The sequence below is a fragment of the Nannospalax galili genome, unplaced genomic scaffold, assembly GCF_000622305.1.
Source record: "Nannospalax galili isolate Female #2095 unplaced genomic scaffold, S.galili_v1.0 scaffold2415, whole genome shotgun sequence".
Taxonomy (NCBI): Eukaryota; Metazoa; Chordata; class Mammalia; order Rodentia; family Spalacidae; genus Nannospalax; species Nannospalax galili.
The window spans coordinates 293,811-306,888 of NW_008336309.1; the positions used below are offsets into that span (position 1 = coordinate 293,811).

The 13,078-nt window shown below is 40.2% G+C and overlaps 1 protein-coding gene across 1 annotated transcript in view; it reads left to right on the forward strand.

Moving 5' to 3' along the window:
• The first annotated feature begins 1,331 nt into the window (after nt 1-1,331).
• Dapl1 (death associated protein like 1) overlaps nt 1,332-13,078 on the forward strand; it is a 28,411-nt gene continuing 16,664 nt past the window's right edge. The window contains exon 1 of the mRNA XM_008831020.2: nt 1,332-1,420. Coding sequence (XP_008829242.1) covers nt 1,363-1,420 — 58 coding nt within the window. The 5' untranslated portion in view covers nt 1,332-1,362. The remainder of the gene's footprint in view (nt 1,421-13,078) is intronic.

Genomic DNA, 13,078 nt, shown 5'->3' on the forward strand with positions numbered 1-13,078 from the left:
ATTAGAAAACAACTTCTAAAGTGATTTAACTTTTTTAATAGTCTCACAACAATGTATGAGATTCCAGTTGCCCCAAGATCTTCATTTTGCATTTTTTTTCCAGCTGAGGCATTCTAATACACAGGTAGTGATATTTCATCAGAGCTTTAACTTGTATTTCCCTAATAATTAATGTTTGTGGCCCACCTATTTGGGTGTTTGTTGTCTGCACATACAGTATGAATTTTGCTGTAATTCTTTATGTAATTTAGATGCCGGTACTTCATCAGAACTGCATTCTGCAGATATTTTCTCCCACTTCGTGGTTTTTCTTCATTTTCTTCCAAGTGATTTTTGAAAAGCAGTTTTTAATTGAAGAACAGTTTGTCTAAGTCATATGCCAAACTTTGGCCCTGGAGATACAACAATGTTTAAACTTTAATGCATATTTTTAAGCAAAATTTGCATCTAGTGGTTTCTATACCATCTCTTCACTATATTATTACTAATATTTTCACACAATTAAATATCATTTGAAAACATGACTTGAAATATGCACAACATAGCACTCTCTTGGCTATATCTTAATTTATGCTTTTGTATTTGGGGGTATTTATGTTTATTTCCATCAAAACTTAAAAAAAAAGAAAGGAAAGAAATATATGATTAATATCCTTGCACAGAACTCTGCCTATATCTGCCATTACTGTCTTAGCATAAATGCTTATGATTGTGAGGTCCTCAAAAAGGCATGATGCAGGGCTAGAGAGATGGCTCGGTGGTTAAGAGCACTGGCTGCTTTTGCAGAGGACCCAGGTTCAGTTCCTAGCACATGGTGGCTAACAACAATCAATAACTCCAGGTCCAAGGGATCTGACGCCCTCTTCTGACCTCCACTGGCACGTCACAACAAGGGTACACTTACAGGCATACAGGCAATACACTCATACACATTTTTTAAAAAAGGCATGGTGCTTACTTGTAATGGTCTCTTGGAAAGACCGCAGATGTGTTGAAGCAAAAATCTTGTCTTGTCTACCTTGTCATGCCAGCATGTGACAAAGAGCCTGCTTCACTAAGTGCGCTACACTTAATGAAGAGAATACTTGGTGTTAAAAAGAATCCACCACCTGCATCTTCTCCACTTCCTCCTTAGAACTTTCTTCATCCTGCAGACATCTACTTTGCCTTCCCTGATGAAAGAAAGCAAGCTTGCCAAGGAGATGCCTGGTTCCAGGGGAGCTGAATGGTAAGCCAGGTTGCTGCTCAGCACTGCCCTCAAGGGGCCCCGCCCTCTGTCGGTATAAAACCAGAGTGAGGTGGGGCAGCCAAAGCTGGCACTCAGCCTCCAGAGCAGCAGCAAGACATTGGCTTGAAGGCACTATGGCAAATGAAGAGCAGGTCCTGCTGTCCCCGCTGAAAAGTGGGCATCCTCCGGCAGGTAGGTTCCCACCTCACCTCACCTCTGCAGCGGGGCAGCTGCTACCTGCTCACAGGAGCAGCCCAACAAAGTCAAGGTTCTCAGCCCACCACTGTTGCTTTAACTTCCTTCAGCCTGACCTCCTCCTCATTCTTTGATCCTCCTTAGCTTTTCTTCATCGGGCAGCTATAGCATCAAAATATAGGACATCATGGGAGTGTAAGGGATTCATCAGGATGGTAAGGAGGTTGTCCCTTCCGGTTCTAGCTGTGTGACACATCCACACCTGGATGAGTTGCCACTATGAGGAAGCCCACCCCAGGTCCCTGCTCTCATATTCAGTCTCCCCAAGATGCCTGCAGTTCATCGGATTTCATGCTGACTTCCACACAGAAGACATAATCCCACCCTTCCCTCCTGGGTCTTTGGAGTTACTTGGGCAATGTTACCAGCCTATCAACTAAGCCGAGAAATGCTTTTTAAGAAGCATCCAGTGACTGCAGAGGTGCTGTCATCTACTGTGTCTTTTATTTTTAAACTCGATATTCAAGTGAACTCTCTGGAATGTAGAAACAAGTTCTCCGGTACTTAACCATGTGTTTATAAAGATTGGCTAGACTGAACAGGCCTGTTTTGGGTCAGTTTTACATTCTTTCAACTGCAGTCTTGAAGAAAGATCTCAAAAGCTTGGCTGCTTCATGCCTGCCTTTCTCCATTTACAAAATTCGGTTATTGATATAATTTTTGTTTCCTCCAAGTATGAGTTCATTCCGTTCTCTTGGCTGCAGGAAGTGATGACAGGTACAGCGTTTGCCAAGGGTGAAAGTCTGACACAGATCCAGTGTGTTCTGGAGGGCAGCACAGTAGAGTCAGGGGTTTTCCTATTGGTTCTGGGTTTCCAGTTTTCAATACCAAGCTCCAGTCTCCTTTGTCAGTCTACTGACATTTTACACTTGTTATTGAATTTAGCAATATAGTAACATTAGGTGTTGGTACACACTACTGGTGGGCAACTATATATACAAACTGTTAAAAGAGAAGCTCACAGCACAGATAAAAAGAAAAGGACAGCTCTACCCCAATCCTTCATATAACAATCCAGCTAAAAATCTGATTTTCTAAACTGTATTTATGCACAAAGAACACAGAGATAAACTTAACCAAATGAAAACTCAAATGAAACCACCAGGAACTTCCTGTCCCCATCACTAATGATTGCTAATTACTCTGTGTACATAGTGCACCATGACTCCATCAAGCACGTCACAGTGCCTCTGGCATGACAATTAATTATTATGAATTGTGACACTGCAGATAAGAGGTTTTGGATAATTAGAATGGAGATGAAGGCAGACTTTTGCTTCCCCAGTGAGCTCAAGAGAACAAAAGAGTTTCATCCTTCAGCTGATCTTACTTCTTTACGTCTGAACCAGTTTGCAATGGTGCAAATTTTTATTTATGAAACACAACTAATAAGGTGCCAAAAATTCTATTAAATCTTCACATGATTGCTAGAAGCAAAATACAGAGCCCTGAAAGCAGGAAGCTAACATGTTATAATGGGTAGGACGTGGTAGTTAGATCCTGACAGAGCAAGACTTGAACTTCACTTTCTGCATCTCTGAACCTCAGTTTTCTTATCTCTGAAAAGAAGTAATACATCATTCTGGTTAGGCTACTGTGAGGATGGAAGAGAGCTTATGTAAAGCACCTGGCACAGGACTGTTAACCCCTTTAAAACATAGGTCAGGTACCTTGTAAAACTCCCTGCAGTCAGCAGAATAATTGTCTGATTTCAAGGCATCCTGATGTTGAATGGGATGTTGGTTAGGATGCATAGGCTTGTAGTAGTCAGGGCAGAAAACAATTGTCATGGAAAAAAGACACTCTTAGTTAAAAATGAAACTGCTCAGACGTCAGCCAACTGCAACTCTCCCACCTACACATACAATGCAGAACAGTTTTTCTTTCTTGTGTGTTAATGTAATATATCCACCTCTGTTAGACTTGGTTATACATTTATGCTCTGAAACAAGACTACATTAACCATGAGGAAGCCTGGGCTCTAGGGAGCACAGCTTAGAATCTCCTTCTTTTTTGATTTACCTCTCTCTTAGTTTTATAAAATCCCCACACATAAATAACAATTACAAAAATGTGTGAGTAGAAGGTGGTCCAGGGAAGCTAAGGACCTGATGACCAGGAAACCTAACAGCCACTCATTAGTTTTTCTGTGTTTCCTGAACTTTTGAAATTGATTTGAGTCTAAGAAATTGGGCCGGAGTGGGGGGGGGGATCATCTGTGAACCCCAAGAGAAGTTTTCTGGCTCATTAGTCAAAGAGAGAAGTTTGTGGAGAATAGTTACCATTAAGTATGAGCCTGGGGAGTGACCATAACTACATAAAGACCAGTGTCATTTAAAAGAAACAAAAAGGCAGGCAGGAAGGATGGAGTAGGGCAGTAAAGGAAGGTGATGAGTGAGAATAAAGCATAATTACATATATGTATGAAAATGCCATCGGGATGGGATGGAGAGAGATGGCTCAGAGGTTAGGAACACTGGCTGCCCTTGCAGAGGACAGGAGTTCAAGTCCCACCATCCACATGGTAGCTAACAACCATCTGTAACTCCAGTTCCAGGGTATCCAACACCCTCTTTTGTATGACACCAGTGCACTTAGATACACATGCAGGCAATACACTCATACACATAAAATAAAATTAATAAATATTTTAAAAGAAGAAAGAAAATACTATAATGAAATCCATTACTCTGTTTGCTCACTTAAAAATTAATTTTAAGCCATGCATTGTGGCAGACGCCTTTATCCCAGCACTGGGGAGGCAGAGGCAGGTAGATCTCTGTGAGATCACAGGCAGCCTAGTATGTATAGTGAATTCTATGCTAGACAGGGCTCCATAGTGAGACCCTGTCTCAAAGAATTCTAAAAAAAAAATAAAATAAATTTATAGATAAATAGATAGATGATAGATAGATAGATAGATAGATAGATAGATAGATAGATAGATAGATAGATGATAGAGTCAGATATATAAAAAATAATTAAATGTCTTAATTCTTTCAATTCTATCTGGTCAACTTGTGCAGAGTAAAGAGGACAGATTAGGTGGGCCAGAAGAGAAGTATGAGACCCACTGCCCCAAACATCATGGAAATATGAAAACAGTTGTCATTGGCTCAAAGGTGTCTGTGTGCCCGGCACAGCACAGAAACTGCTAGACATGGCGACAACCCTTCAGATGAACAGTGGTCCACAGAAGCACAGCACAGAGGAGCAAACTGAAACTCAGAGAGGTTCCTGCTTGGAACAGAGCGGTGGAGCTGGTTCTGGAAAGTGAAGTTGGGTTCGAGACAAAACCCTCTTGCTCTAAAGCCTCTTCTATTGATGAAGATTTTCAGAGGTCTTGATGGGCAACCAAAGATTTGCTGATAAGTTAGCTCTGAATGCAATGTAAGCATTTTCCAAGCATCTCTTTTTTAGTGAAAATCTTCAAATAAGAGTTTACACAAACTTTGTGTTTTCTTGCTTTTTTATATATACTCTCCATGGACTAAGGAAGGAAAATGCCCAGTTTTTCTTGCAGGCTAGTTTTTATCTTGACTACTCTGTGCCACATTCTATACAAAATGTCTGGAAAAACTTAACTGGAAAATTATGTAGAATTGGAACTTATGAGATCTATCTTTGAAAATTTACAAACCACAGAATCTACCACAAGAGTTTAACTCTAACCCAGAGACAAGAAAGCCAAGTTTCAATTTCCCTTCATGAATTTAGATTTCCTAATGAAACTATCCAAGAAAGCATCTCTTACATTTTTTTGTCTCTAGTTCATTTTATTTACTGAAAGGTCCTAAATCTTACCATATTTGTGCTCAGCTTTGTAGGTATGGCCCATTAAGATGTTAAACTCATTCATATGTTACTTTGTCCGATTTCAGTGCTTTTGTACAAGGGTTCAAAAAAGAAAATATAGTCCAAAATATGAAGTTATAGAGATGCTTGCAAATTCAGATGGATTGATTGGGACACAGTAACTCCTTTGGAAATATCTTTGAGTCAGACTTCCATGATATCAGCAAAATGGGCCAGAGCATGATTGCAGTGGGTTATAACCCTGGTTGTCTAGATTCTGGGAGACCAGTGTGACCAGCATTTCCAGCAGAGCTCTGCAGATGACCCTCCCACAAACTGGTTCTGCCTGGTTCATTCACCCCAGGACTGTGAGAGCCTTATTCTATATCCCAATGCATGCATCCACAGAATGGGATATTATCTTACGCATCTTTCCACTGTACCTGGGTGACAAGCAAGTGAAAGTCTCTCAAACAAAATTAGTGCAAGAATATATTCTAGGGACTGGAGAGATGACTCAGTGGTTAAAAGCACTGGCTGCTCTTGCAGAGGACCCAGATTCCATTCCCAGCACCCACAAGGCATTTAACAATGGTTGGTAAACTCCAGTTCCAGGGGATCCAATGCCCTCTTCTGACCTCTATAGGCATTGCATGATACAGGTGCACTTACATACATGCAGGCAAATACACTCATACATATAAAATAAGAATAATATTTTTTTAAATTAAGAATGTATTCTAGAAACCCCAGGTATGCTTTCTAAATCATTGAATTAGCACCTACGTTCCTAAAACAGAGGAGGAGATATAGGGTGCTGGATGGAAGGGAGCAACTTCTAAAAAGGTTTTCAATTCCTCTCCCAAATGGCTCTGCTTTATTGTTCTTAAAAATGAGAATTCATTTTGTGCGTTTTTAATACGTCTTTTAGCAGTTGTTGCTCTGTTAACTGCCAAAGTAAGGGAAGTGGTAGATTTTCTTTTAAAGGTAGATTAGTAGAGTTAGACTCACGGTACAGATTTTATAATGAATGTCCAGTTTAGCTTCCACTAAACTCCCCAGGATTCTCCTAAGATGCCCAGGGCAGGGACACTTTCTTCCTTAACTCTAATACATTGAAAACCAGGGCACTTATTATTGTACCAAACAATGTATTTCATACTGAATAACATGAACCATTTGGCTAAAGCTCATGGAACTTCTCTCTAGGACACTCTCCCCTCCAGAACAACATAAAACAAATCTAAATAATAACTACTAATTATTAAGTATCTAGAATGCACAAGTCATATATATTTTTTTAAGCATTCCCGATTTTCTTGAAAAAAATTTACATTATTTATCTATTTATTTATTTGTGTGTGCATATATATGGGGGTACATACATACCACAGTGCACATGTGGTAGTCAGAGGACAACTTTTGAGAGTCAGTTCTCCCCTTCTAGCATGTGGGTCCTGGGGATTGAATTTGGGTTCTCAGGTTTGGTGGCAAGTGCCTTCACCTGCTGAGCCATCTCACTGACCCGGCTTATATATCTTTTCCTCGAGAACACCTCTGAACATTTGGAATGAGTTCCTTTTGAGGGATATGGACATTGAGTCTGAAAGGAAATTACCTCATTCACAGTCATTGTATTAGTCTACTTTACATTAGTATAGTGAAATCCCTCAAGCAGGTTAATTTTATAAATAAAATAGGCTTATTTAGCTCATAGTTCTAGAAATTCAAACCACAGCTTGGCTCTGGTGAGAACTGTATGGCAGAAAGCAGGAGTATATGCAAGAGAAAGAACACACACCACCCAGCAGGAGGCAAGACAAGATGGACTGGGGTCCCAAGGCTCTTCCAAGGGTCACTCCTAGCTGATCTAAGGACTGGGCACCACCTCTTAACAGTCCACCGCCCAGTATCACCACACTGAAGACCAGCCTCCCAAAGCACAGACCCTTGGAGGACAAACTCAAACTATATTCAAACCACATGGCTTGGGAGGTATAGAGATGTCCACAGCAGTCTCCAGCTTGGGAGGTGTAGAGCTGTCCACAGCAGTCCCCAGCTTGGGAGGTATAGAGCTGTCCACAGCAGTCTCCAGCTTGGGAGGTATAGAGCTGTCCACAGCAGTCCCCAGCTTGGGAGGTGTAGAGCTGTCCACAGCAGTCCCCGGCTTGGGAGATGTAGAGCTGTCCACAGCAGTCTCTAGCTTGGGAGGTGTACAGCTGTCCACAGCAGTCCCCGGCTTGGGAGAGGTAGAGCTGTCCACAGCAGCCTCCAGCTTGGGAGATGTAGAGCTGTCCACAGCAGTCCCCGGCTTGGAAGGTGTAGAGCTGTCCACAGCAGTCTCCAGCTTGGGAGGTGTACAGCAGTCCCACAGCTTGAGAGGAATAGATCTGTCCTATTTGCATAGCATTTCCTCAGAACTCTGCTGCTTCCCCCACATGACACTTGGCCCTTCTGAACTTTGGTGACTCCCAGAGTCCTTCTATATGAACTGAACATTCACAGGAGCTTCTCATTTGTAACTATTGCTCATTGTAACCATAAAATTTTGCTTCTAAGGGCTGGGTGTGGTGGTGCATGCCTTTAATCCCAGCACTCAGGAGGCAGAAACAGGTGGAGCTCTATGAGTTCAAGCCTAGCCTGGCCTGCACAGTGAGTTCCAAGCCAGCTGGGGCTGCAGAGAAACCCTGTCTCAAAAAAAGACAATTAAAAAAAAATTTTTTTTGCTTCTAGTCTGGAGCACGCATTTAATCCCAGCAGTTAGGAGGCAGAGAGGCAGGCAGATCTCTGTAAGTTCAAGGCCAACCTGGTCTTTACATAGTGAGCTCCAGGCCAGCTGAGGGTATAGGGAGACCCTGTCTCAAAAAAGACAAAAAAAATTTTTTTTGTTTTTATAGTTGCTGATAATAATCAATCAAAACAAAAGAAAAATAAAGAAACAATAGCAACAATGAAAAGAAAAAGAACACTAATAAGAAACAAATAATGGCACACCATACTTGAAAAGTATTTGTCCTAAAGACAATGGAAAATACTTTAGGGAGGTACATGGAGGCCCTAGCCCAGAGCTCTTACCTAATTCTTCTTGGGAAAAATAGACAGTGGGGGGCTTGGGAGATGGCTCAGCAGGTACAGCACTTCAGATCCCCAGAACCTACATGAAAAGTCAAGTGGACATGATAGCCTGCCTATAATCACAGAGTGTAGGAGGAAGAGGTAGGAGATCCCCAGAAAAGCTGGCTAGTGAGACTAGCCAAAATGAGAGCCTCTGTGTTTAAGGCAGAGAGCAATCTAGGAAGACACCCAACCTCAGTCTCATGTGCCCACACATACATGCACACACACACGCACGCACACACACACGCACACACACACACACACCTACAAACATAAGAGCATGCTACACACGTACATGCACACCACACATATATATACATACAAAAAAGTAGACAATAGTGCTATGAAGAGACACTCCCTCTGTTAAAGGCACACACTCCTCAAATCTCTTTCCTCAGAAAGCCCATCCCTTTCTTTATCTGACCTGCTTCCAGGGCTATTCAGATAATCCCACACAATTCATTTCTGTTGCTGATGACTCTGTATGCCTTTTTTCATATGTGTGTATATATATATATATATATATGTGTGTGTGTGTGTGTTTTATATATCATATACATATAAACTTAAAGCAGTCTTGACTACAATGAATCTAATGTTTTAAAATCCTACTAAGAAACTTAAACAATCATCTTTTTTAACCATTCCAATCAGGCTGGGGATATTGCTCCCTGACAGTGCACTTCCTTAATACACACAAGGCACTGAATTCAATCCTTAGCACCACAAGAACAAACAAAAAAAATGGTAATTTAAATGGTCAAATGTAGTTTATCACAGAATGCAATAATGGTCCAATAGTAAGGTATCCTCTAATATAATGAACAACATTAAGGGAAAAATTCATATGATCATATCTTTAAATACTGAAGGGTATTGATGAAATTAACATCTATCCATATAAACCAATGGAATGATAATAAAAGGGTATTTCCCAAATATGATGAAAAATAAATATGATAAAATATGTGTAAGTGTAGGCAGATATTTAGGAAGAGAAAGGCCACCAAAATACATATTACATTTAGTGGGGAAACACTGAACACAATCCTTTAAAAATTAGAAAGGCCTTTAATCTCAGCACTCAGGAGGCAGAGGCAGATGGATGACTGTGAGTCCAAGGCCAGCCTGGGATAATCTACATAGGGTGTTCCAGGCCAGCTGGGACTACATAGTGAAACTCTGTCCAGAAAAAAACAAACAAACAAAAAACAAAATTAATTAGAAAAGTAAAGATATCTTTAATCACTATAATTTAACATTTTTCTGAAGAAGACAATATCATTCTTTGTAGACTATATCATTTTTTCTGCCTGGAAAACCTAATAGAATCTATAGAAAGCTATAATAAGCAATAATAGGATTCACTACATCTTAAGTATAAAACCAATAAGATAAACTCATTAATATTCAATTAATTTTTTCAGCTTCAAATGGTTTGTTTATAGGGAAGAATAGACCTCATTTACGATAACATTATCCACAAAGATAAAATACTTAGAAAATTAACCTAAAAGTAAATATTAACAAGTTACTGAGGAACACAGAAGATATGTACAACAGAAAACTGCACACTCTTGAATAGAGAGCCACCAGGAATTTTCCCTTTAAATAGATCTATAAATTTACCCAGGTATGGTGGCATACATCCATAATCCAAGCTCACAAGAGGTTGAGGTGTGAGGATTATAAATTCAAGGCAAATTTGGGCTACATAACCTGTCTAAAAACAAAACACCATCAAAAAATATCAACAAGGTTTTATAGGGAATTAAACTTTTTAAGTTCTTATAGAAAAATAAGAATAGCTAGTAAAAATCTTTAAATCAAATGTAACAATGATATAACAATTAATATACATATATAATGGTATATGTATAGACGGATGACTGGAACAGAGAGTTCAGAAATAATCACAAATGTGTATGTTTAGGCAGATTCATACTTTCACACACATGTTTCTGAGAATATAGTGTACAGTAAAGGTACACTTCAAATTAATAAAGAGAAGCTGAATTTTTCAATATTATTGAGATCATCTAAAAAAGTAAGTGCATCAAACCAGATGTGGTGGCACATGCCTGTAACTCCAGCACACTGGAGGCAAAGGCAGGAAGGTGGTTGATTTTAAGGCCAGCTTGAGCTACACAGAGAGTACCAAGTCAGACTTAGTTATGTAGCAAGATTTCATCTCAAAACACAAAACAAAAAAATAAATGACTTGCTTAAAATATATTATTGACAATCAATGGTATAAATATGTAATAAAGAACTGATTTTACAAAATGAAACCATAAAAGTTCTAGAAGAGAACATAGAATAATGTTTGCAAAGCATCTGATTTCACGGCCGTTCTTGCAGAGGACCTGGGCTCAGTTCCCAGCACGCATGTTGAACAGCTTACACCCTGTGACTCCAACTCCAAGGGAGCTGACACCCTTTCCTGACCTCCACAGGCATTGCACACACAGAGATCTTAGATACATGCAGGCAAAGCCCATATCCATAAAATAAGTAAATAAAACAAAATATTTTAAACATCAGACCTCCTTACAAAACCACATAAGATTGACAAGTTCTTATAAAAATAATAATATTGGGGGTCTGGAGAGATGACAGTGGTTAAGAGCACTGACTGCTCTTGGAGAGAACCCAAGTTTGGTTTTCAGCACCCACATGGCAGCTAACAATCATCCATAATTCCAGTTCAGGGGATCTGACACCCTCCTCTGACCTCCACGGGCATTGCACTACACAGGTGCACTTACATTCAGGCAATACACTCATACACATAAAATAAAATAGTAAAAATAAAATAATAAAAAATAATAGTGATATTTTGCAATGAGCAAACATTATCAATAAAGTCAAAAGGCAAGAATTGGTGCAATTGCACATTTTATATATACAATGCTTTTCACAAATAGCTCCTGAAAAATCAACAAGAAAAAGATGAGAAGACTAGTAGTCTAATAGGAAAAAATAGACAAAAATTTTATGAAAAAGAAAATAACAACATACTCTGTTCCAAAGGCCAAAAATGTCAAAAGTATTTGGGAGCTTGTATCTAATCCTTAAAAGATTTTAGGGTTACCTCTTCAGAGGGGGGAATGTTGGAGGGGAGGGAGTGGGCATGGATTTGATCAAAACACCTTATATACATATATGAAATTCTTAATAAAGTTTTTGTAAAAATTAAAAAAATAAAATAAGAAAACAATAACTTCTAAAGCAAGCTTAATATTTAATAGCAAAGGAGATATGCAAATTAAAGTAATAAGATGCTCTAAGAGGAGTCTGGGGGCAAAAGCATCAGCTCTGGCAGCACCAAAAAGCTAGTTTTGGCCACCTGTCCCAATATACCAGTTAAAGAGATAAGTGATGGTAAACAGCAGACATTTAATCTATGTGTATTGGGAAGAGGAACAGCTAAAGGGGTTCAGGAACCCAAGTTCATCTTCAGGGCACTGACATGAGCTTTATGTTTAAGATTCACTTTATTGTTTATTTATATGTATGTGCACATGCATGCATGTGAGGGTGTCCACAGAGGCCAGAAGAGGGTGTTATATCCCCTGGAGCTGTAATTACAGGTGGTTGTGAGCCACATGATGTAGGTGTTGGGAACCAACCTCTAGTCCTCTGAATGATCAGCAAGCACCCTTGATCGCTGAGCCACCTCTCCAGCCCCTAGCTTTAGGCTTAAATAGAAGAGGAATCAGGGCACAGGGCAAGAGATTGGTCCTGGACAAGATGTGGTCTCCTTGATCATTGTCTTAGTTCTGGATCTGCAAAGTCTGAAGGCCTTGTCGCCTGAGGGTACAAGCTGGTTCTCAGATTACTCATGCCCCACAGAACAGCTTCATGCTCAGGGATAATTAACTTCATCTGAGGGTGTTTAGCTTACCAGGCTTTGCTGAGCCTAAATCCAAGGTGACTGAGATTTAGGACACTGAGGCACTTTGGGAAGGGGTGGTCCTGAGATGGGGTAAGAAGCTCTCAGTAAGATGCTTCAGTTATTCTTATTTGCACATTAAGTCTTGAAGGGAAATGAGATAGATTAGATATACCAGTTTCAAGATAGCCATTTCTTGAGTAATTGACATGCTCATTGTTAGATCATGGACCTGCCCCTTTAAGGCTGACCACCCTAAGCAGCCAGATCACATAGCCTGGTGAAATTAGGCCACACTTCACTGCAGTTAAGAAGCTGTGCTGTGCTGTGACTTCACAACCTCTAATTTATAGTCCTACCTAGTACTTGGTTTCTCCACGCTCCTTGTCACATAGGCTATCCTAGACTACATCACATGATGTAAAGCCTCCTTCCACCCCCTGAAGTTTGGGGGATTTTGCTGAGGGCTTTTCTCTAGGCTCCATCAGACTTCCACCTCTGATCATCCTGTGCCTGGCCACTATCTCTCTTACTCTGACTTCAAATTATCCCTTTTAATGAAGCGCCTCTCCAGGATTTGAAAGGGAACCCTCTCCTTCCCTGTAAGGCCCCAACCACATTGTCTGATCTAATAACGTACTAGTCCTCTGATGTTCTCCTGCATCAAGGACTGATTATGGCTTCCATGGTCACTAGCCCTCTCTCATAAAGCTCACTCCTGAAGGGCAATTTTGTGTCATCTTCTTTCCTAAATCAACCCATCTACCTCCTCCTACTTCTCTAACACC